The following is a 25,105-nucleotide window of genomic DNA, read 5'->3' on the forward strand; positions in this document are numbered from 1 at the left end:
TTAAAAAAAAAAAAAAAAAAAAAAAAAAAAAAAAAAAAAAAAAAAAAAAAAATTAAATAAATAAATAAATCACAAATCACAAATATAAATTACATAAATTGATTGAGAATTATTGAATAAAAATAGAGAATATTATTACTTAGAATACAAAAAGACTATTACATTACTTTTGCAATAAAGATGGAATATGAAAAAAAAATTTATTATATTATAGAATTGTGAATAATATTCAATCCAGTATTTGCAAAAATAATTAAATAACCGTACATTCATAAGTCTTTTTCTGTAAATAATTTATGTTTTATTTAAATTTGGAATAAATGAATTTTGGATGTCGATGCTATCTCATCATTTAACATAATATAATAGAAGAAATATTTTAATTAATTATAGTATTACGCGTTATTAATACAACATTACAAAGTTATGATTAACGATATTTTTAAGAATAAAAAAGTAAGCCAAGTTATTCTTTTCTTAGGTAGAATAGAAATTGTCGAATTTGGATTAGTAATTATCAAGTTTTTAATCATTGAATTTATTTAGTGATTAAAAGTGAAGACAAAAAAGAAATTATGAATGTATAAAAGAAAGAATTTCAAAGAAAAAGATAAGAACTTCAGGATGAAATGAAGGTGGAAGCCTCACTTCGAATGTCGTAAAAAAAAGTTAGTGTAGTTATAACTATGTAACTAAGAAAGAATGTTTATAAAAAGTGGTTAAAGTTTTCTGCATAAACGATGAAATGTCTTATGACTAATCGTTTTTCGCTACTTCTCATTTGGTTAGTTATGCTAGTGCTCTTAATCTAATTATCGTATGAAAATAATAAAAGTATCATTTGGTAAAATACAAATACAATCAATATATATATAAATTTAAGTTTTGAAGATTTGCAATATGAAAGCAATTAACCATTATTACAATATTTATGATTATAGTTGTAATTAGATATTCATAGTAAATATATATATATATATATATATATATATATATATATACTTGGGAGCACTATGCAATAAAAGTAGAAATAGAATCGCACCAGCGATATAAATATAGTACAAGTAAAATAACTTATAAGTACGGGATTAAAAAATGACTCGAAAAAGTATAAAAACGATCGTATTGTAAACAAATTTAATAGTGTAGTCTTAGGCGTAAAATGACGAGGCCATAGATGTTTTACAAATAGAAAGTCTTAAAAATTAATAATATCAAAAAAGTAGAAGCTTGTATATAACCTCTAATCAACGAAAAAATTCATATTAAATTATATATGAGATTGGAAGCATAAAAATTATTTAATTTGAAGATATCGATTTAAATAAATTATAAAAAGTGTAGTTTCAAGCGTTTTTAAACATTCCAAGTATAATAAAAGGATTAAATCAGTTGAAGTTTAAATTTATATATATACAAGGTAAATAATTGATTGGCTTTTCATTCGTAAGAATTGTTTGGAATTGAAAAGAGTTCATTACAAAAAAAAAAAAAAAAAAAAAAAAAAAAAAAAAAAAAAAAAATCAAACAACAAAAAATCGAAAAGTTAAAATTGAAACGAAGACGAAAGACGTGATCGGAAAAAGTAACTTCATATCCATTGAGTTTAATGTTTCGGAAATCCAATACTTAAAACCGAAATCGTAAGCAATGACAATTTTTATTTTTAAGTATTAACTTAGCAGTAAATTGAAAATAGTTTCAATAACATATATTGTTGCACATTATGTTTCTTAAACAAGCTTAATCTATATCAATATGATTATTTAAATTGATTAAAATTGAATAATATTCTACAGAATTTTAGATGATTTATAATTAAACTAAATTTCTTTAGCCAGGATAGAAGATCATAATAAATAAATAATATGGGATTAATTAAACTTTCATTAAGACCTTTCAGATTATTCATTCTTTGATTATGATAAATATGATATCTGATATGATTCTCATTATGTTAATGAGTTTAGTAATCTCAGCACGTTTCATCAAAGCAAGAAATTCTTGATGATGATTTAACATTATTGTACACAAATGGTTACGAAGAAATTAATTATACTTGTAGATATAATTGACAAATACATTAAAGCTAAATAAGGACAGGCTCTTCGTTTTCTATGCAATCTTTTAAAAATGAAATTGTAAAAGTTTTACAAATAAATTTGTGTCTCTGATAACAATGAATAATTTCTTTAAACGGACGAATATTTGCGTGTCTTTTGACCTTTGAGATGCTCAAACATAGCCTTTATATTTAATTATATTTATTAATACAATTTGGTTGATTGTAGAATGAGAATGTGCTCTTATAAAGTATACTGTATGGTAAAATTATCAATGTACTGTTGAAATTGTGACAAGAAAGTTTTCATTAACGTTACGAATGCATATGTATACGTAATACTGACGTATACACAAAATTAACATCATTATGAGTCATTCATTGGGTAGTGTATCATGACAATTAAATTGCAGCTAAGGTATTTTCTTTCTTTTCAAGGTAACATTAGAGTGTAGATACAATGACATTGAAGGCATTATTAGAAGGACGACGATTTAGTCTTTTTATTACGTTATATTGCCAGCGATGCTGTTGTAAATGTTAAACGCTCGATTAATTTATTATAATACCACGAGTAATAATAAAATAACGAATTGGTGAATAAATGTATCAATGAATTGCAATGGAACATGAAAATTTCAACAATTAATGGAATAATCTGCAAAATGATTAGAAACTATATTTACTAAATATCAAAAGATTTATTAAAAAAATTGCAACATTTTAATTGACTCCAATTTATATAGAAATTTGTATAGAAATTTATTTGCAATTTATTTTATTTCATAAAATATACAATGAAATAAGTAGTAGAAATAAGTAGAATTTAGTAGAATTGTAATGCTTAATGATAAATTAAATGAATTCTTCAATATTGTAATCATCATCACCAAATAAATATATACTTTCAGCCATTGATTCCAGTACAATTAGAAGTAAAAGCTGCTTTGACTCCTTAATCAGCACGAATTTTATGCTTTCCGACAGATATTTCGTTAACTGTTGAGAGGTCGAGTGGCACTAAGCTAATCGATGAGTATCTTATTTAAATGAGCAGATGAAAAATATTAATATCTATTTATGTACAAGAAATCGTTGTCTGTATATTTAATTAGAAATGCCTTTCAAAAATGTAATTCCGTGCACCGGTGCATTACCGAATTTAGAAAAAAGCACTGGATTTTCAGCGGAAAACGTGAGTGACATAGCGTTGCAGAATAGAACATTTACTAAAGTATTTTACAGTGTAAAGCCAAGTAATGGGTGGAGAATAGGAATGAGCTGAATTATCAAATTACGAAGAAGCAGAGGAAACGACAAGAAAGCAATGCTTCAGTTATTACGAAGGAGGAAAAGTAAACACAAGACAACCAACGCGAGTACCAGCATTTTATTGCTCAAGACAAGTTTACGATGTCCGCGTTGGACAAGATCAAGTGCTAAACCAACATGAAAATTTTACAATTATCTCGAAAAACATTGTAAAAACAGACGATTAGAGGAGCCGCACTTGCATCATTATGATATTATATTAGCCATACCGTTCCAATATCACCGTTATTATTATTATTGTTGTTATTATTGTTGTTATTATTATTGTTATTGTTATTATTATTATTATTATTATTATTATTATTATTATTATTATTATTATTATTATTATTATTATGACAATGATCGTACGCTGTAGTTATAACATATTTATATACAAATATGAGGTTGTATCACTAATGACATAACCGCGCGCCTGAGATACAATGGTAGCGCAATTCATGGAATATAATATTAAAGCATTCACCGAATAGCATCGACTATATTGTCTTCGTCACGATTTAAACAGCAACACTCCGTAAGCAGATGGATTTATAATTTAGTGGAAAAGCTCGTTAAGTGCAGTCGGCTCTCGAAAGAAACGACGGGTTGAACTAGTTCTTGCGACAAGTACTTTAAAGTTTAATTGGCTCGGCAAAGCGACTCGATGGCATCATTTATCGTGACGCATCTTATCAGTAGCGGATGGTGCTGGGAAAAAAAGGGCCGAGTATCGATATAGGGGGTCTTGGGTGGAAAGTGGGTGGATTTAGATGTTGGCTGTTGACGAGCCTTCGCTAACCGCAAGTAATCGTCGAGTCGGAATTGTCAAATCGTACAGTATGAAAGTGCAGGGTGGTTGTTACGACATATTGGCCGGCCTCGGCTATTGGCCCTCCCGAAATGAGTGTCTATCGCTATTTGACGCTGAGCCAGCACCATCGATTATAACAATGAGCAAGTGCAGCTCATCGGGCTCACCTGGTTAAGAAACGGAAAACTAGCTTCTCAGACCGGCTAAAAAGTAACCTAAACGTAGCTAAGCGAGAGAGAGAGAGAGAGAGAGAGAGAGAGGGTCTGGCTTTAATTGTCGTATGTCGTTGGCTATCAACAAAGCTCGCTGTATTTGTCAGCAATAACGAGCACATGGGATATTTGTCCGTCCCGTCCAATGAGAATGCGCGAATAAACGGCCCGCATTCTTTGAAGACTCATCGCTGCTGCTGTTGCTGCTGTCCTCCCCCATCCCCCAACCCCCATCACGCTTCTACTATCGCCGTCTCCTCCTTCTCCTCTTTTACCTCCTGCCAGCCCTCGCCGCCAATGCGTCTGCCGAACAACGATCGTTTTAAAAATGCTCACCAACGACGCTTTATATCAATTATTATTCGGGATGCGCGAGCAAAGGCGTGTTTTGTCTACTCGCGGCACGTCCTCTCGTAGGCTCGCTATTATTCTATCCTAGAATAATAGTGGCTATCCATAAAATCATCCCTCCAGCACGTGAGCTCGGGACTATGTGTACGCGAATGACCGACGGCATATTCTTGGTGCTGTTAAACGGAGCCACTCGCCCGACGCGAATATTCGGAATTTTCCTTTACACGATAAATTATTGAGTCCGTCATTCATCCGGTCGTAGCAACCCTTACATTTCGTATCCATGGTCAGCCTCTTGATTGCATTCGGTATCTATTCATTGATTAAATATATTAATGCCCTCTCGTTAACGTTTAAAAGTAAGTTGTACAATCGGTGGGTGGGACGGCTCGTTAAAATTGATACAAATAAAAACCATCGCCTTAGGGCGTGAATTCAAGCGAAATAATTAAATTTCACGAGTTTTAAATCTTTAGCTGCTCCTTCGACTATAACGACGATCGCGCTTAACTATATATTGAATGACGAGAGAGAGAGAGAGAGAGAGAGAGAGAGGGGGGGGTGAATGGTGAATGGTGGTGGTGGTGGAGTATCGTTTACATTAAACGAATTTTAAGCGCTAAATTATCGTAAATGATGCTAGGATATATGAATATACATTGACGATATCGGGGATTTAACGGTTATAATATAATTACTAATGAAAAATTAATATTTCATCTTTATTTGCGTATCGCTACAACGGTTAATAGCATTATCAGATATTCGTTCGCAAGGGGCTAAATTTTTATGCACTTACAATTGCAATTCTCTTGCAAATTATTGTAAAAATATTCGATTATCAACCACAGCTTTATCCATTTAATTATTCACTCTTGTAGGTGTAATTAAAATTTGCTGAAGATACGAAGCTGCTTTAATCTTTCATAAATATACGGCTGTTCTAATGTATTTAATCCTCTTTAAAACTCCAGCGAATTACGAATGAGGAAGGAATTTTGATAATCCGAAGGCTTAAGCTCTCGATGCTGATGCGAAATGACCAGGCCATTAAATTTAAGAAAAGCAAATATCTAATATTATCCCGATGTGATGTGATTCGAGCGGGAGGAAGGTATTTCGAAAAACGCTCGATAAACACGTTTTCGCAAATGGTGGAATTTCAAAGATGTCGGGATTGCGGGAAATTAATTACCTATGAATTACGACACTCAACATTATCGCGATTGCGATTTCAAGACCGTTGAAACGAATGTTATGTAAATAAAATAAAATACTCTTCAAGTGTGATCTGTGATGCGGGTCGGGTAAATCGGTGACGTGTACAGAAATTGTAACTACTCACTTTATCAATGCTTTAGCTTGCAATCATTTATTTTAAATGTCACGATAATGGTTAATAATCATAAAAAGGCTGAGAGAATAATTGCAGCGGTAATAACACACTTTTAAAATGACTTTGAGAGATTGATTGGTCGATAATCTTAAGAGAATCGGTCAGCATCTCTTCTTTTTATATATTATAGTTGTGTTGGTAATACATTAATTTTTGTATTAAAGTTTAACTATTGAATTCCATTTTATAATAAATTATTGCCTCTTTATTTATTCCCGCGTGTACGAGCAACAGTGTTATTGATAATTGAAAATAGAAGGATTTGGGCATGCTTTGTAATTTCGAAAAATATTACAGGGAGAAGGAAGGGACTCAATGGGAAAGACAATTACACTCGAATATATTATATTGAAATTCGAGAAACATCCGGGCATTTGTATCTATTACATTTGAAGAAGAAATTATTCGTGAGAATGAAATTATTGTATGATATCGAAATAAGACTAAATAATATTATTTTATTATTTTATTATGTGGCATTAGGAGCAAAAGTACATGTAAGTAAATAATATCATTTGTTAGCTGCTTGAATTTTTCAAATTATATATTTTTTACTTCTAACCTATCTTGTATAGTTTAATTAGAATATATTTTAACGATTTTAAAGTTTATGTAAATCATATTTAGCGCATCAACAGAAAATGCGAATTTCAGAAGTTTTTACTTGTACGCTTTTCGTTCATTTTTATTACTATTTTATAGAGATAAAAGTTAATAAAAGTAGTTTTAAAAAATCTTCTCATAATTTATTTCAGTAAAACTTTTAAGTAGAATATATGAAATTGTATTAATAGTCTCGTCATCGGTAAATTAAACATTTTGTTAGCCTTTCAATATATATATATATATATATATATTGTTTTGTTACATTTATAAACAAACAAACGACCAGACGAACATTAAGCTTAAAATTATTTTAAACATATTAATACTTTATGAGCCATGCGTCGTTAAAAGCAGGGAAACGTAATTGCAAATATAAAATCATGCATGTGAAAATAAAATTTTCATAAATATTCAATTTTTCAATGTAGAAAAATCGTTTATACGATTATCTTTCAAAGAAACGATATTAATTCCCCCCCCCCCGCCCCGAATGTACATTAAATTTAAAGCTTTTCCATAATTTTTCACTCCATTATGATAAAGAAAATTCACCTTTTGAAAGGCAAAATTCTAGTCCATAATACTAGAATTCACGTACGAGACTCATAAATTGCGTAAATTTTAAAGTAGATCTAGTTCAATTAAATTCTCCTCCCACAATAAAATACGAATATATATTTTCAGCAACGAAAATTTATTTTAATTGGAGCTTAAGTGAATATTTCTGATTATAAAACGAATGCTTATATCGGAATAAACTTACTCGTTGCAATTGTACAAAATTGACAACTCAACAATATCCTAAAGGGGGAAGCATAAAAATGCGCATTTATCTTTCATAAATGCCCGTAATAGAACTTCAGAGGCGAATTATTATCCCCAAATATTAAATTACTTTTAAGCATTAAATCTACGCAAAGTGTATAATTAGTTAAAAAAAATCGTATTATCCGGAGATACAATTAAATTTTCGAATTCGCAGAACTCTAATTTAATGGATCTGACGCGTCCTGCGGGCATTGTAATATTCGAATATTTCCCATTAGTTTTCCAAAATTTACTATCTAATTAACATTGTAAGGTAATATTGATTAAGGAATAAAAATTCCTGTTTCAACCAATAAAGTCCAAAGGTCGCGGGTGATTCGCTCATATTTACGAGCTTAATCTAAATTTTCCCAAGCTTACATCGAATTATTTCTCCAGAAATTTAGAAAATTTACAACCCAAACTACTTGGTAATCTTGGCCACGTTTCTTTCCCACTTTTTCGAAAGCTGAAATTCCAGCATTATTACTCTACACTAACGCGCCATTACAAGATCAACATCCTTATACGTCCAAGGCCCTTAATAGAGAAGTACTCGATGGATTAAAAAACAAATGTAAAAGTGTCGCACAATGTCCTGTACATCCGCGCTTGCTTTATCCAGAAATTGGCCAACTTTTTTCCCCCCACATTTTCCCGGAATGGGCCCTACATACGGCTGATTAATATCCACGGTCTCTCGGTGCGATATGTTTCGCCAGCCTCGTAGTCTCGAAGTTTCAACGAGCTAGGATGGGGGAATCGCCCGCCCACTTGGCCCAACTGGAACCGCGAATTTTCCAGCGAAGTTGTAACCCATGGGAAAGGCGCTGGTCGCAGAATGTACGTCGGGTGAAAGGAGCTTCGCGATAAGCAGGCGCTCGGACATTATTCCCCGGAGTCTCGTAGGGACAGGCGTTTCGCTCACAGCCAAACAGCTTCGGCTCGGCACGTAATTGCGATTGTCCCTGCGCCTTTAATCTCATTCTCCGGTTCGTAAATGATGGGCGCCCCCGCGACACTATACGCCACTGCTATTTTTATTTTTGTAATGGTGGGGCACGGGAGAAGGGGGCGAGCGAATGAAAGCGTGAAAGGACAGATGTGCGATGAGTGGTGGTGCACTCGAGTTTCGGATATAAGAACACGAGCACTTGTCCCGTCGCTTGGACGGCGTAGTGCGTAAGAGAGGAGGGTGCTGAGGGAAAGTTGCCCGACAGGATAAAATCCAAAGCGATTACTCTTGAACGAGCGAACGTCGTATGGGACGAAAAATTGTGGAAATGGCGGAGGGGGTGGAGTGGTAGTGGATAGTTCGCAAGCCGGATTGAAATTGATTTGCCAAATTTATTTTGAATCGGACTTTGGTATTTAGCCGAGCAATAAATGCGCTTAGCTGCCGTACAAATTTTATCGACAGAGCTTGACAGAGTACGATTAACAGTTGCGTTCGAGCGCCTTCAATTTTATTTTGCCTTTTGACTTAGGATTTTACTTATGCATCTCGCATATCTCATCTCTCTACAAGTGCATGGGATTTCAAAGATATTCAAAAGACGATCCCTTCAATTCAATAAATGTTCTACTCGTAAAGCCAACCCTCGTAGTATCTCTAAGAATAGCCTAACACACATAAGCTTCGAATTTTTTTTTTTTTTTTTTTTTTTTTTTTTTTTTAAAAATGTGTGTGAGTACACATAGTGGTGCCGAGTGAATATTACAGTGACAAAAACGGATGACAATGTATAATATGCACACACACACACACACACACACATTCGCACGCGCGCACGCATCTTCGTAAATACAACACGTTGTATTTATTGAATATATCGATTGAAATATTAGCTTGGAAATGAAAAGAAATGTTCGACATAAAAAAATTTGATTTTAAAGAACCAATTTCGATAAATAATTAATCGTTTGGCCATCGCGAATTCAATATAAAATGTAGGTCTGCTCGACAATTATAAAGTCGATCCGTGCCTTTTTAGTTTAATAATTAATTGTTGAATAAATGATATTTATTGAATTATCGATGCTATTATTTTGAATTGATCTACGTTGGTATTGCATTAATTTTTAAACATTATCACCTGCTAAATGTGCGCTTTTATATTACTTAATTATTTTATTAATTAATTAGGGAGGCTATTTTAATCGGATAATGGAATATAGATTTAATGGACAATTTTTTATGGAATAATCGATAAAAAGGCGCACTTTATTGTAAAAGTTTAAATTAAAGAATATTTTAAATAATTCGTGCTCGTTAATAATTGAATAATATAAAAATAAATTTTAGATCAACATTTTGATGGAGAAATTAATCATCTCTAATCATTGAAGCACCATTGTATTGTGAGTTATTAAATAGATTTTTTTCCAACTTAAGCTCCTTTAACTAATCTATTTATTGAAAATATTATTTTTAAAATTAAACCTTTCTTACAATTATACAACCAATTCTTATCAATACATGCGCATATTCATACAAACACGTGCACGTATTTATTTTACTAATTTAACAGACTTATTTAAACGATGAAGAGAAAGACGAAGAATAAAGAAAGATTTGCAAACGTAGTAGTAAGTACTCATTTGCATAAAAGCGTCCCAAGTATTTGTAAAAACTCAATGGACGAAAGTTAATATTGACACAGTTTTTTATTTGAAATTTTTGTATTTGTATTTGTATTTGCTTGCATTTGTATTTGTATTTGTATTTGTACTTGTATTTGTATTTGATTTTGTTTTTGTGCTTTCGTCCATCGACTTTGTAAAATAAACGAGCCTTTCGATAAAATCTCAAAGAATATTTTATAATGTGTAAGTTACGAGGATTTGTGTTTTTGAACAAAATCACCTAATATGCAGCCTTTATCGCCAAGCCATGCATTATAGGTATTTTAAAATAGAAACGACGTTTCATAAGGATCGAGGGACCGACAAAATGCCGTTTTTCTCCCAACAGAAAGGAAAAAAAGTACGAAAAGATTTTAACCTGTACGAAGAATGCAGCCAAAATGTATGGAGAAAAAAAAAATAATAAAAGTTAAGGATAAATGCATGCATATGCGACTGCAGAACGGGGGACAAGAACGAATTGCTATAGGTTCAATGCCGGAGGGTTAGAAGCGCAAGAGCAAGAGACGAATATATTCAGCTGGAAATTCTCTGTAGTTTAGTTTGGTGCTTAAGCAAGTGAGGAGAGAAGTATAGACTGATATATTTCAAGAGAAAGTGAAAGAGAATTAGAGGGATTGTAGGGAGAGGGGAGATGGGGAGAGGGAAGGGGTGTTGGGGTGTTGGGGTGTTGGGGTGTTGGGGTGTTGGGGTGGGATGATGAGGAGGTGTATGGATCAGGAGGAGGAGGAGGAGGAGGAGGAGGGGGAGGAGGAGGGGGAGGAGGGGGAGGGAAGAACATCAAAAGAGAAAGCTATGAAAAGACTACGAGGATAAAATTACGTAAAATTTTAATAAAAGAGTCGACTGCGTTGAGCAATTCCATTTCCCTCCTCGAATATTACGTTGGTTTACACCATTCGGTCGGTTTGTATTTTACGGCGTCGCTGTGGGTGGAAGGAGAGGAAGAATGGGAATGAGACGGAGAAGAAGAAACGGGTCGTTCGTTTGAATTCGGAATGGGAATAGGAGACGTATTAGTTGGATTTAGTTTGAAATTGCGTGAATAGAAAAATTTAGATCAATGATTTAGAGAGGAGGGGCATAATCGAGAGCCCGCGGTAAGATATTTCCATCGATTTTCCATAGCCGATCTAACAATTGACTCGGTTTTTCCATGGCTATTTGCTACTTTGATCGTTGTAGTAAAATTACCAATTGTCTCAGCTGCAAACTGTGAAATTTATGCTTTGTCTGTAATAAAATCGCATGTACGGACTTATAAACTTTATTAATCCAACGCTTGGTAAATTTTGTGAGTTATGCATGTATTAGTGTATTTATTTTTAAGAGATACTTCTGGGAAAGCCGTACGCCTAAGCGAAATTAGTAGTATTTTTCCAGGTGGCATTGTCGTCGAGACACGCGAGACCGAATGATTCTATCGATTAATGATCTTCTCGCGTAATCGTTGGTTAAATAGACGGGGAATGTCAGTGAAAAATAATGAGATTTGCATTTGGAAAATTATAATTGTCGAACCATTCTTATACGACCGAATAGCGGCAACGATTAAATTAACCGTGAAAATTATTATAAGCAACTAACGCAAGTAAAGCATAAATTGTTCCGAAATGGCGGGCATAAGCATAAGAAACGTTTATGGACTTGGGTATTAAATATTGAATTAGATAGAAATAGAGCGAGATTACTCGTCGCTATTTATTGCCCGGCAAGTGTAAGAAATTTATAAAAAGAAGATGAGAATATAAATGGAAATGTCAGGACAATTATTTATCAAAATTATCGATACAATCGGTTTATATATTAATTTTGAACTACGTAATTAATGGCCCTAATGATACATTTCAGCGTCAATTTTTTTTTTAATAATCAATTATTTCACAACTCCCACGATACTAAGGAACTTTCTTCTACTTGCAAGTTAATGTTAGTATTCGAACAAGCGGTAGCTATATAGTGGAATATTAAAATAAAGTAAATACGAAGCCTTAATTAATGTATGACGATATAAATATATTGTATATATTGGCAGAGATCAAGCGCCAGTGTTAGGCAAATGAGCAAAGGTAATTTTATACTTTCCATATTATTACGATCGATAAATTATTATTCTTATTCTGATTAATGATTTATTAAATTATGATTATCACCACAAAAAGAAAAGATCGCTATTGGTATAATTCATCCACGCTTTATAAATAATGGATGAAATATAAAATGTTGGTAATATTGTGCTAAAAATGGGGTCGGGTCGGGGGGGGGGGTAAAACAGAAGGGCCGTTTCAATTAAATCGACAGTCGCAATTAAATTCACATTATTACGTGAAAGATATTATTGTCGCAACAATCAACGTACATGGAAAATTATTTCCAACTATGCTATTTCATGCTTGTAATGCCATCCCTCTTAGTTTGTTGGGTTTATAAAATTTCTTTGAGAAGAAGAGCCGTTCGAGCATATTAAAATTCACCGATAACTGTATAACAAATTTAAATTAGCGGTCTACTAAAATCGAAAAGTATCGAATAGTTGGTAATATGCAGCGAACGTGCTTTAAGTTTTAATTATTTTTTTTCTTCGACATTAGATCATAAAATAGTTTCGTTTAATTATAATGAAGTTTAATAATAATAACAATGTTAATACAGAATCAATCGATTGGAACATTCTATTAAAATTAATTATAAAAATCTTTGTTTATATATTTGAATTCAATAAGACAGCTTTAGGCACATCGTTTAACCATTTCGTTCGTTATATTCAACATAAATAGGTTTAATTAATTCTCGTAAGGCGTGCATCGGTATTGCGTATTTAAAAAGTAGGAGCTGCAAAATAAAAGCATCGTGTATTTCCGTGGAAAAAAATCTTTATTTAAAAGCACTTTGATTTTATATCTTCAGATTTATAAATCGGGCGTACACAATTTTTAAATTATGATTACACGCATCTTACAAATATCGCTGGAAAATATAAAACTTTCGCATTATAATATTAGGCATTAAATTATATTATCGTATAATAATTTAGCAGTTGAATGAAAGGTGGATGATAGGAAAAGATAAAATACTTGAATAACCTTATAAGTCAATTGAATTAATCTTAATATTTTGAAACTAAGAGCAGGAAAACTGTACAATATTTGATTAATCGTAGTAGAAAATGAAATAAAAATCGTTGTATGAAATGGAAAGAAATTGAGACTACACAACATCCATTAAGTAAAACTTGACGATTGAAAATGGCGAGAGATATTAATATTGTAAGGTATAATAGAGAAAAATGTTTGTAGTGAAAATTTTCAATTTTAATCGTGCATCGATAAGCAAATATTAAATTCTATAGTTCATATAAACTTTAAACTTGCATCATCCACTCACATAAGTGCAGAGAAAGATTAATCTTTTGTAATAATTAATAATAATACAATAAAATGTATCGCATTTATTTTAAATAATAATGTAATGAAAAATAATATCACAGAGAGAGAGAGAGAGAGAGAGAGAGAGAGAGAGAGACAGACAGACAGAGAGACACACACAGACACACACAGACACACACGCTTTAATGGTATTAATAATATTTAATTTCTAATTCATATTAGCAAGCAAACATAAAAATATTTAAAAAATCGTTTCTGTATTATTTTGATTATAATGTTCGTATGTTCGTTATTTTCATTATTGTTGTTGTTGTTGTTGATTTTTGTAATGTAATGGAACTGTTGGGTAAAGGCAAGATGTAAAGCCTTTGGAGAAGAAGAAGAAGAAGAAGAAGAAGAAGAAGAAGAAGAAGAAGAAGAAGAAGAAGAAGAAGAAGAAGAAGAAGAAGAAGAAGAAGAAGAAGAAGAAGAAGAAGAAGAAGAAGAAGAAGAAGAAGAAGAAGAAGAAGAAGAAGAAGAAGAAGAAGAAGAAGAAGAAGAAGAAGAAGAAGAAGAAGAAGAAGAAGAAGAAGAAGAAGAAGAAGAAGAAGAAGAAGAAGAAGAAGAAGAAGAAGAAGAAGAAGAAGAAGAAGAAGAAGAAGAAGAAGAAGAAGAAGAAGAAGAAGAAGAAGAAGAAGAAGAAGAAGAAGAAGAAGAAGAAGAAGAAGAAGAAGAAGAAGAAGAAGAAGAAGAAGAAGAAGAAGAAGAAGAAGAAGAAGAAGAAGAAGAAGAAGAAGAAGAAGAAGAAGAAGAAGAAGAAGAAGAAGAAGAAGAAGAAGAAGAAGAAGAAGAAGAAGAAGAAGAAGAAGAAGAAGAAGAAGAAGAAGAAGAAGAAGAAGAAGAAGAAGAAGAAGAAGAAGAAGAAGAAGAAGAAGAAGAAGAAGAAGAAGAAGAAGAAGAAGAAGAAGAAGAAGAAGAAGAAGAAGAAGAAGAAGAAGAAGAAGAAGAAGAAGAAGAAGAAGAAGAAGAAGGAGAAAAAAAATCAAATTACCCACTGTGGAATGAATGCGGTTTGGTGTAATGTGGCCTTAAAGCAAGGCAAAGAGAATGTATTACATTAGCAAATAATGTTGGGCTTATTGCAAAAGATGCATCATAAATTTAAATAATGAGACTAGAAGAATATCAACTCCTGATATTTTGATGGATTACCTTGATTTTGATGGAGCTAGCCTGGCAGACATTTGCTTACAAAAGTAATGCAAACTTTACGAATGTCATCATATTAGCATTGATAGCGTTTCTACATGTGCAACAATAGGCACGTAGTGACGCATAAACCGTACACGCGCGTTCCACTTTTTCAAACATTTTTCGCACGAAAATCTCCGCTCTAATCGTTAATCTACGAGCATATTTTTTAAGAGGAGCAGGCAAGTGCAGCATAATATACTTAATACGCCATTCTTGCATGTGATTATTCTCGGATATTAGATTTTAAATTAGACGGTATTCCGCAAAAAGTTGGAAAAAACGAGGACGCTGAAATTTAGTACCATCGAGGACAAACAAAAGCGGTCTGCCAGGAGTGTTCTCGTCTCGACCGCCAAATTAAAGTGTAAAAGAGCGGCAGAAGTGACGAGTCTGTTTACTGATTGTGCAATGGGAGGAGGGTGAGAGTCGGCCGAGCGGAGGACGGCCATGACGAAGGGGAGGAGGAAGTCGAGCAGCGGCGAAAATCCTGTAGGGAGAAAGTAAACTCGACGCCGGGAGGCTGAGGATAGAAGTGCTCAACGGCGTGGAGGGTTGAGCCGTCGCGTGCACCTGGACTTTTAAAGTCCAATTCCCGCGAGGACCGCCGATATCCGGAAGTGGGCGGCGTTACTTTGGCGAGGCGCCTGCATCGACCCTTGGCTGGGCCGGACGAACTACGCGCCGCGTCAATGTGATAGAGCGAGATGTTCGAATTCGGGCCGAGCACGAAATACGAAATGTGGATTACCGCGGGCATTTTGTCAATGTTAAGTTGGTTGATCTCACCGAGCGCCGGCCAACTTTCTTTCCGGAGATCGCGAGGATTTCGATCCGTGAAAATCGGAAATGTTTTTCCCTCGCGACACGCCTTGTTTCACACGTGAACACGCGCACGCACACGCCCATGCACACGCCCCTGCACACGCACACGCATATAAGCGCCCGCGCGCACACACACGCACGCACGCACGCACGCACGCACGCTCTCGCTCTCTTGGTTGCTCTGCCGGCTTCCGTTTCTTTACGGAGCTTGTAACGCTCGACATATTTATTTCGAGTCGTTGTGCGCTCGTTTGTAGCTGCAGCTCTAAAAATAATTGATCGATGCTTAATTTCCCCCCCCCCCCCACCCCACACACCCTTTGCGCGACCGACTGAAATAAGGCTTCGACATTATCGGCAAAACGCCGAAGAGGGGACGAATTTTCATAGTCCTTCCTTTTCATCGATGTCTCTCGCTTGATTGGAAAACTTCTCACCACTCATCAGCCGCTCCGTCGATATTTGCGATGGATCCCTCGATTCGCGCAACCGCAATTTCGAAACATCGCTCGCCTAAAAATAAGATTCTTCATAAACCACCTTCCGGAATATTGCAATCCATAACGCGTCTCCACCGTCACTCCACCCCCCCCCCCCCCCCCCCCCCCCCCCCCCCACCCCCCCCCCATCAAATACCCTCTCCCAGCCGCCCGCCTGTCAACAATTTCGGTAGCGCCATAAAAATCGAGCACTAAATGCTTTTACCACGAGCTTGAATCTTGACGAAAGTTGGAATATTTTTTTTAAGGTGACGCCACGATTCCTCCGGATCCTATCTCCATCAACAATCAGGTTCGCTCGGTATTTTTTCTTTAGCTCGGAGTTTGGTCCTCGAGTTGCCGAATACGAAAAACTTGGGCGCTTTCCGCGCGACTCGCCACTCAAAAGAAGGCGGGATGGAATGAAAATTAATTGCACGGGGATGGGGCTGCCGACACAAGGGCCACGCGTCTCTTAAGGCGTGCCGGATTTAATGCAAAGCCCTCGGGAAGATCGGGGTGTTGGGGGGTTGGGGGTTGGATGGGGGGTTGGAGGGGGGTGGGTTGCAGAGTGTAACAAGGTTGTCGTCGCGAAAGTATCGTGAGCCAGAAGAAGTCTCTGGTCTTTAGGGTACCCGTACCAAAGTCGGAGTGTAATCGAGCGGGTGTCGGGTGCGAGGGAGCCGGAGCCAGACGACTGAGTGATCGACGCCGGCGTTGCCTATGAAATTTCGACCATTGAAATCGAGATGCCAAAGTGCAGTGAGAAATCTTGTTCAAAGCCCGTAAGCGCGCGTCACGGCTGGTTTGGTGGGCAGGGAGCCGGGCCCACCGTTGGAAAAAAGACGAAGTTGGCCTGGAGCACGAGGAGGGCCTCGTGCTTACTTCATCACGGAGCGTAGGGCTGCTCTCCTCTCGCCGAGTCTTCGCGACTTTGGTGGAAAGAGGACAGAAGTCGCGGCGAGAAGGCGGCGCGCCACTCGAGTCGAGCCGGTCAATACTCCGAATACGGCGGCGGCAGTGGTGGCGGCGTCATCGTTGTCGTCGGCGACGACGCTCGGGCCCCTCTAGTCGCGCCGCCAGACTCGTGCTGCGGCGTGTACCAAGGCAGCGACTGCGCGTGAGCGTTAGAGCGAGAGCAAGAGAGAGAGAGAGAGAGAGAGAGAGAGAGAGAGTGAGAGCGTGAGAAAGAGAGTGAGAGCGAGAGAGAGCGATTGTGCGGCTGTTTCAGGAGGAGAGGGGCGACTGAGCAAGCGAGAGAAGCGCCGCCGCCGCCGTTGCCGCTGCCGCTGCCGCCACCGCCACCACCGACGACGACGACGACGTCGGAACAGCGACGTCTTTCGGGCTCTCAGTGCATGCGTGCGCGTCGTGGTACGAGTCTGAGTGCCCGAGTGTACGTTCAAGCGTTGCGTCCCCTTGGCGTATCTCGCGAGAGTACGAGCATCGGCATCGGTAGCGCGGGCGTAGCGGGAGGAGGAGGAGGAGGTGGTGGTGGAGGTGGAGGAGGTGGAGGAGGAGGAGGAGGAGGACGTGGCCTAGAGCTAGCTTACCCTACTGCAGTATACAGCGACGCGGTTTTCTCTTTGTCCTTCTTTCTCTGGTGCACTACATCTCTGTCCCCGTAAAAGAAAAAGAGGAGCCGACGGTACCGCTGGCGTACGGATGCGCGACCTTAGGTCCGGGCTGGGTCGTGACGGGGGACCCCCGAGGCGCTCGGCCCTGCGTAGAGGTTAAGGACAGCCGGGGCGGAAAGATGGCGAGGTACGAGGGCCGGCGAGTGCCGCGGTCCCTGTAATAACCTTTTGGTATTTCATTTAGCTGCCAGTTATGTAAAAAACTAAAACAATGATTATCTGGCTAAATCGTGTGTGTGTGTGTGTGCGCGCGCGTGTGCGTGCGTGCGTGCGTGCGTGCGTGCGTGTGTGTGTGAAAGAGAAAGAGAGGGACCGAGAGTGCGCGGTGAGCGACAGGCGAGCCAGTTCGCGAGAGAGGGAGCGAGGAGAGAATGCCGGGAGGCAGCGTCGTCATGGGAGCCGACTCCTGGAGGCGGGCGCTCAGAGCCGCGTTCGTCCTCGTCGTCGCCATTGGTGAGTCCTGGCCAGCACTTTTTACGGCCACCTGTATGACATTGGGCCCCTGACCTTGACGCGGGTGGTGGTATAGGGGCGTGGGTGGATGGGGTTGTGGTTGGGGGGGGGGGGGGGGGGGGGGGGGGGGGGGGGGTCGGCGGCGGCGGCAGCGTCAGTCGTGGCGGTGAAGTCGGAGGGTAAGAGCATCCCAGGGAATGGTACACACGCCGCGGTCGAGCGCGAGTCATTTAACGAACAACGTTCGAAGAATAAGAATCTCGCAGCGCGTTGCTAACGATGATGAGGTGCCACGAGCGCGCGCGCTTGCGATCTTCGACACAAACACGCATTACGGGTGGATGGATGATGTTGGTGGTTTTTGTTTGTTTGTTTTTTTGTTTGTTTTTTTTCTGCTGTCCCGGGAGGGTCCGCGTCTTATTAACGATGTTTTCGCTTTTCATTATCTTGTGTGTTGTGTTTACGTTGATCGGTTACTTCTCAGGATTCGAGGCCCGACCGCACGAGCGACTATCGCCACCTCCCCCCGCACGTTCGCGTTCGCATTTGCATTTCGGCTGGGGTTATTGGGGGTACGGGTAAGGTAAGGTTCCTCGAATACCACTCGTTTTGCGCAGAGGCATCGCCAATGCTCGGAAGTACAAATGTTTTATGAGGAGAAATGAGAGACGGGCATGTGTGCATCGCTTACGTTGCTGCGCACGATGCTCACGAATGTTGTGTTTCTTGTTTGCGGTGGGGTTGTACATGTATGACCCAGGGCATTTGAAAAATTTGTAGAACGCTGGAGTTGCCAAGAGTCTCGTAGATATGTTTCGCGTTTTAAGCGCGCGCTTGTATGTAATTATGCGCGCTTGCTTACATTTCATGTCGGTTTCTCGCAAATGGAACTTTAGATTTCCATTATCGTCGAGATTTATAGATGCCAGCCTTACCGCCAAGTTCGTCGTTTTCGTACGAATGTGGGATTTGCATTTTTCGGGAATTCATTATCCAATTGCAGTAAAATTTTAATAATAAGATGTCAAGGAGAGAACGTAATTTACGCTTTAAAGCTGAATTTGGATTGTATTATGGAAATAGACAATAATACGATAGTTTTGCTTAACTTTTCGGGAATAAATTTTCCGTTACCGAGCTCTTAGAGAGGATGAAAATGCGTGGAGCATAAGCAAACTTTTTCTTTTTATTTTCTTTTTTTTTTTTTCTTTTTTATCGTCTTTTTGAAATAACATAACACATTGAAATAATATCTCTTGTTTAATATATATTTTTTTTTATCGAATTTACAATTTTTATTGTCTAATTATTACTTAATCATTGGCTTAAAAGTAAACTCTTGACGGCGCAATTGTAAGACAAAGCATTTTTTTTTAAGTTTACGATAAATTTAAGAGCGATTTAAATTTATTTAGTATTTATCATCCTTAAGACCTGTATTATTTAAAAAGAAATTGTGGATTTAGATTTCCAATTTACATTTAATAACATAGCTCAACAATTGCTTTCTTTCCTTGTACGAGTAGCCCAGCGTTATCATTATTATCATTATTATCATTATTATTATCATTATTATCATTATCATCATCATTATTATTATTATTATTATTATTATTATTATTATTATTATTATTATTATTATTATTATTATTATTATCATTTAAATATAATGTATTTTTATTTTATTTTTAATATTGTTATTGTTGCTATTATATACATACATATCTATATCTATATAAATATTTAGATGTTTTTTTTTCTGTCAAACATGTCGGCCCTATTTTTTCCCGATATCTGTATTTTAGATATTCATAAGCAAATGCATATTATATTACATATTGTATAAACAATTCATATAATATTGTATTTATTCAACATTGTTTTAATATTATTGCGTGGCTGATAGTAAATACAAATAGTAAGTAAATATCATCGGGAATGAAATGTCATATTTAAAGGTTTTGAACAATAAAAAGAGTAATAATTCATACTCTGTAGTTTAGATTCATTTCTCTCCAACAATAATATTTGATTGTGGTACAGATTTCTACAATTTAGCAATTTTCTGCTTGTAATATAAATTCAAATCAATTTATTACCAAAGAATAATCATTTTACACCTCGTGAGGAGATCCTGTCCAATCGTCGCTCTTATTCTTTATTATTATTTATCATTATTTAATATTATTTATTATTATTCGATAAATGACAATATTCAACTAATATAAAATTGCTATTGTAGGTAATAACGCAAATCGCTGGATTCCAATTAAATAGCCGTATGCCTATCATAAAATGACAAATTAAATTTACGTTCAATTTTAAAGAGTAGGATAAATCCTTATTTTTGATTTATCGATTAATCGTACATTTTCGAGATGAAGCACCATTGACGAAATACGCAAACCCATACTGTACATCGCATTCGGATGCATTAACGTTTGTTTTTGTAATATCATTAATAATAATCTTTTTGTGTAATTGATATGTGAATTTATCCAGCTGGAGAGTATCTTAAAGAAAAAAAAGGGTGGAGGTGGAGGAGAGGAGGAGGCGTGGGAAGACCAACAAAAATAAAAATACATTTGTTAAGTTAATGTTTCGTACTAAACTACTTGAAACTTTTGTCGCTTATTATCATACATCATCGTTTCTCATTTTTCATCTATTCTTATTTCTGTCATCATGCGTTTTTATCCTTATTTCTTTGCCTGCTCGTAGTCATTTAGTTTTCTTTGTGCCTTCCCTGGCTTGTGGCACATTTTGTTTGTTTTTGTTTTATGCTTCTTTTTCTTTTCTCTCTTCCCTTTTTTCCTTCTTCTTCAACCGAATCCTTTAAAATTTAAGTTTTTTTTTCCTCACTTTGTAAATAAGATGACCGTATTACATGACATGCCGTTATAATCGGTAGCTTTAGCTCGCCCATTCTTCGTTGAGATGATATCCTGCGCCAAGGATAAAACGTACCTTTAGTACTACATAAAAATTTATATACGAATTTTTCTCAGTAAAAAATCGATGTTTATTTAACGAATGCCTGTTGTATCAAAAATTAAGACTCAAATAATGTCATAATATACCCAAGTTTCGACAAGAATTCTCCCAGCATGTTTCTTTAATATTAGGATAAATTATGAAATAAAAAGTATTTGTACATATACAGATACAAGTTTTATGTTACGCGAATTCGCGTTCAGTAACCGACAGAGTCACCGCTTATCGTATACCTTCTTCACTTCTTTTTTGCCTCACGTCTCTATTTTTTACATTTCGTTCCGAATTTTTTTACCTCGTTGGTCACTTATAGCCTTTTTCTTCTTCATATCTTCGTTTTCTTTTTTTATTATTGTCTCGTTAGGTTGCCTTTATAAATTGTGGCCCGTGAAAATGTTTATTTTTTTTCAGATTATTTTTTTTTACAAATAACAACTTTAACGTTGCTATTTCATTAAATACGCTTGTCCTTTGTTACGGAATAATTTTAGTTCACAAGCACAGTGGCGTAGGAACAATTTAAAAACTTTTTGTTTTTCATTATGTTTTTTGTTTTTATCAATGGAAATCATATTTCGTTTGGTTTTATACGTGATTTATTAATGATGCTGTCGTTAAAGATTTACAACTTATATAAATTGTTATCTTTACGTTTGCAATCATAACGTTGAAAATCATCTAAAAATAAATAGTAAACTAAAGATATATGCATGTAAAGATAAATGATGTTAAATCGTTGAGGAGTGCTCGATCAATTTTTCATACTAAAGATTCTTGGTAACATTGGAAAGATCGTGCAGTCAAAGTTCTTTGTCGTTAATACGTAGAATTCTAATTTACGGTAAAGATTTACCGCAATTAGGTATTAAACTAAACGTTAAAAGTCGATTGTTGAAGCGAAATATCATTCGATGAAATCTTTGAGAGGCCTGGCAAACGTCAGATTACATTATATTCCTGTGAGAAGTATAAATATCATATTATGGGAGAAGATTTTATCTGGCGAATTTTCCCGAAATTTTCTTTACAATCATGACAAATAAGAGACTCGATGTATCAGTACATTGCGACATTACTGGACATTGAGTATAGTTATTTTGTTATTTGTCATTGCCAAAAAAGCAACGACGTGTGTATTCTCTCCTCGGCCAGTTGCGATTGCTCCAAGATAGCGAACATTTAATCTTTTCATCGAAAAACATCCTATAAATCAGAATCCGTTAAATCACGATAATAGAGCAGCAAATCATAATTATAGAATTGCGTTACACTTTCCTTACTTCTTGACTTAATCTCTTCAGATAATCTAGAATTTTACTTCATTTATCATTATTCGTTATATCACCGCTTATTAAATCTATAAATAAAAAAACTAAAAATTATTATACAACATTGTTTCATCTGCGCAGACATTGTTCGAGAGAAAATATTTCTATGACATTTTTTCATTATTAGCTCGAGCGTTGGCGGTTTCTTTTTCATCTAAAAAATTGTAGGATTATCGAAAATTATCGCTTTATCGCTATTAGCACGAAGTTTATGAACGGTAGCTTATTAATTTTTTTTTTTTTTTTTTTTTTTTTTTTTTTTGTATGCAATTATTACGATGTCATATTGCCAGTTTTTTTTTATCAAAACTAAAAAACAAAAACAAAAAAAAAAACAAAAAAAAAAAACAAAATCAAAAAAGAATTATCAATACAGTTAAATTTGTAATCCATGTATTTAGATTACACGCTTGCAATCCTGATATCGATAGTTATTTTTTGATGAATCTAATGTACAATCTGTAGGTAATTAATGTAAAATCACATTTTACAGCCTGTAACGGCTACAACAGGTAAAAGTAACGAAACGTTATAATATCCGATTATCTTGAAAAAAGGCTTTTTAACAGAAATGATAAAAGTTATTTGTAAAAGGGGGAACAACAATGCTTTCTAACTCCAAGGAAGTTTTTATTTTCTCAAAAAGTCTTACAGCTGTCTGTACGAAATTGTGCATTATACACATAGTCGCACGCGCACGCACACACACATATTTCACCTTTATACCTATGCTCATGAGAAATTTCCATATTTCGTGCCAATATATCTCTTTATAAATAACGTTTGTTTATTCGAACGTGATTAGACAATTTTTATACAATAGCTTCGGGACGTCAGTCATGATTTCTAGAGTAGTAATATCGTGGATTATCCTTCAAATTGAAAACTCCTCTCCCCGAGTACGATCATTTATATACGAACGCCAGTACGAAAAGTCTTAAGGAGTGGAGGAATATGCTTGCCTAAAAAGCATGTCATATCTTTATAAGTGTGTTGGTGAGTGACGCTGCTAAAATTGTAGAAAATTTCGATACAACTTTCTGACTTTTAAGAATTGCTTCAACGGGTGAAAATACTAACTTTTACTTCTAACGCATTTTCCATTTTCTTCGTAAACTTCTGAAATTTTTATTATGTATTTAGAATCCAGAAAGGTATTTGATATTTGATAGCGCAGTAGTGATAGATAGAGATAACGTTAAACGCGAAACTATAACAAAAAAAGTACAGCCTATTTTTATTTTACAATTACTTCGTTTGCTGAGAAACATAACGTTGAATTTTTTTAGTCTCTATTTTTCCTTTTTATTACTTCTTCCTTGTTCTTCTTGTTGTTGTTGTTCTTCTTCATCTTTCCTTCTTTCTTTCTTCTAATTCTTCTCTCTCTCTCTCTCTCTCTCTTTGTTGTTGTTGTTGTTGTTGTTGTTTTTTTGTTATTAATATAAAGATTGCTAATGATATATGCAATTTTGCCTTTAGTATTACATGTATGCATTTAATACACACATTTATGTATTACATACAACGTAAAGGACGATGTATGTAAATATTTGCCATCGGAGAATGTACACTTGAACCAATTTGACTTTAATTCCTTAAAAGGAAGGAGAAAATTAAGCAAATAAACCAAGTAATTTATATAAAAGTAGTTAGAAAGTGTAATATAAGCATGATAGAGATGTTAGGATAAGCTCACTTTAATATTCTATTCTTTCAGATTGTCATAATGATTATCGTTCGGAAATCAAAAATGAAATTTCATCCATAAATGGCAGATCACAGTTTTATAGATTATTAATCAGTTAAAAATGGATTAGATCAATAAAGCCTGCACTCTTTTAATATTCATTGTAAAAGGACATGTTCCGGCAGAAAGGCTTTAATCGATTTAAGTCCATGCGACATTCCACGAAGCACCACGGCGCCGCTTATTCTTATTAAATTAAATGATATATAGGTTAATAGTCGTAAAAAACGTTGTACACAAAAAATGAAATAAAACTCACGCACGCGCGGGGGCCACACACAGACGCGCAGACACACGCGGGCACACAAACACACACGCTGACACGCAAACACTCTTGCTAAATTGACTGTACATTTGAGCGCCAGCAGTTACGTCGGTAGTATTATGATTGCAGGCAGTGTGTATCTTCACTGCGATTCCTCGCTTGTTCTCTCTCTCTCTCTCTCTCTCTCTCTCTCTCCTTATCTCATTCACTCCCACTCCCAGTCACACACACCCACTCCCTATACCACTTCTTTTCTCCACGCGGCGGCAAAGCCAATGCTCGCACGTAACATGAAAAATTCATCCGACGCTTATCTACCGTCGAAATTAAGCATAGAGTATCCTTTCGGTAATGCCAACCGTAAATCAAACATCCGCATTTACAGCAAGCGCTCGAGTTCGTTATCCTCGGCGATTGAAGCGAGGCCAACCTGGACTCGCTCCTCGGGAGCCTCGTATAATTTCCTTCAAGGTAACGAGCCTACCGTGCGCCGGCATTTTCCGAGGGTCGAGCAGCGGTAGCTGTTTAGCTTACACGCCGGCGCCGCCGGTCC

The 25,105-nt window shown here is 36.0% G+C and overlaps 1 protein-coding gene across 1 annotated transcript in view; it reads left to right on the forward strand.

Annotated features, from left to right (window-relative positions):
* Window positions 1–18,038: 18,038 nt before the first annotated feature.
* Window positions 18,039–25,105, forward strand: part of dtn (transmembrane protein 132C dtn) — a 131,437-nt gene continuing 124,370 nt past the window's right edge. The window contains exon 1 of the mRNA XM_011499383.1: window positions 18,039–18,218. Within this exon, the coding sequence (XP_011497685.1) occupies window positions 18,137–18,218 (82 nt within the window). The 5' untranslated portion in view covers window positions 18,039–18,136. The remainder of the gene's footprint in view (window positions 18,219–25,105) is intronic.

The sequence above is a fragment of the Ceratosolen solmsi genome, unplaced genomic scaffold (assembly GCF_000503995.2).
Source record: "Ceratosolen solmsi marchali unplaced genomic scaffold, CerSol_1.0 scaffold2, whole genome shotgun sequence".
Lineage (NCBI taxonomy): Eukaryota > Metazoa > Arthropoda > Insecta > Hymenoptera > Agaonidae > Ceratosolen > Ceratosolen solmsi.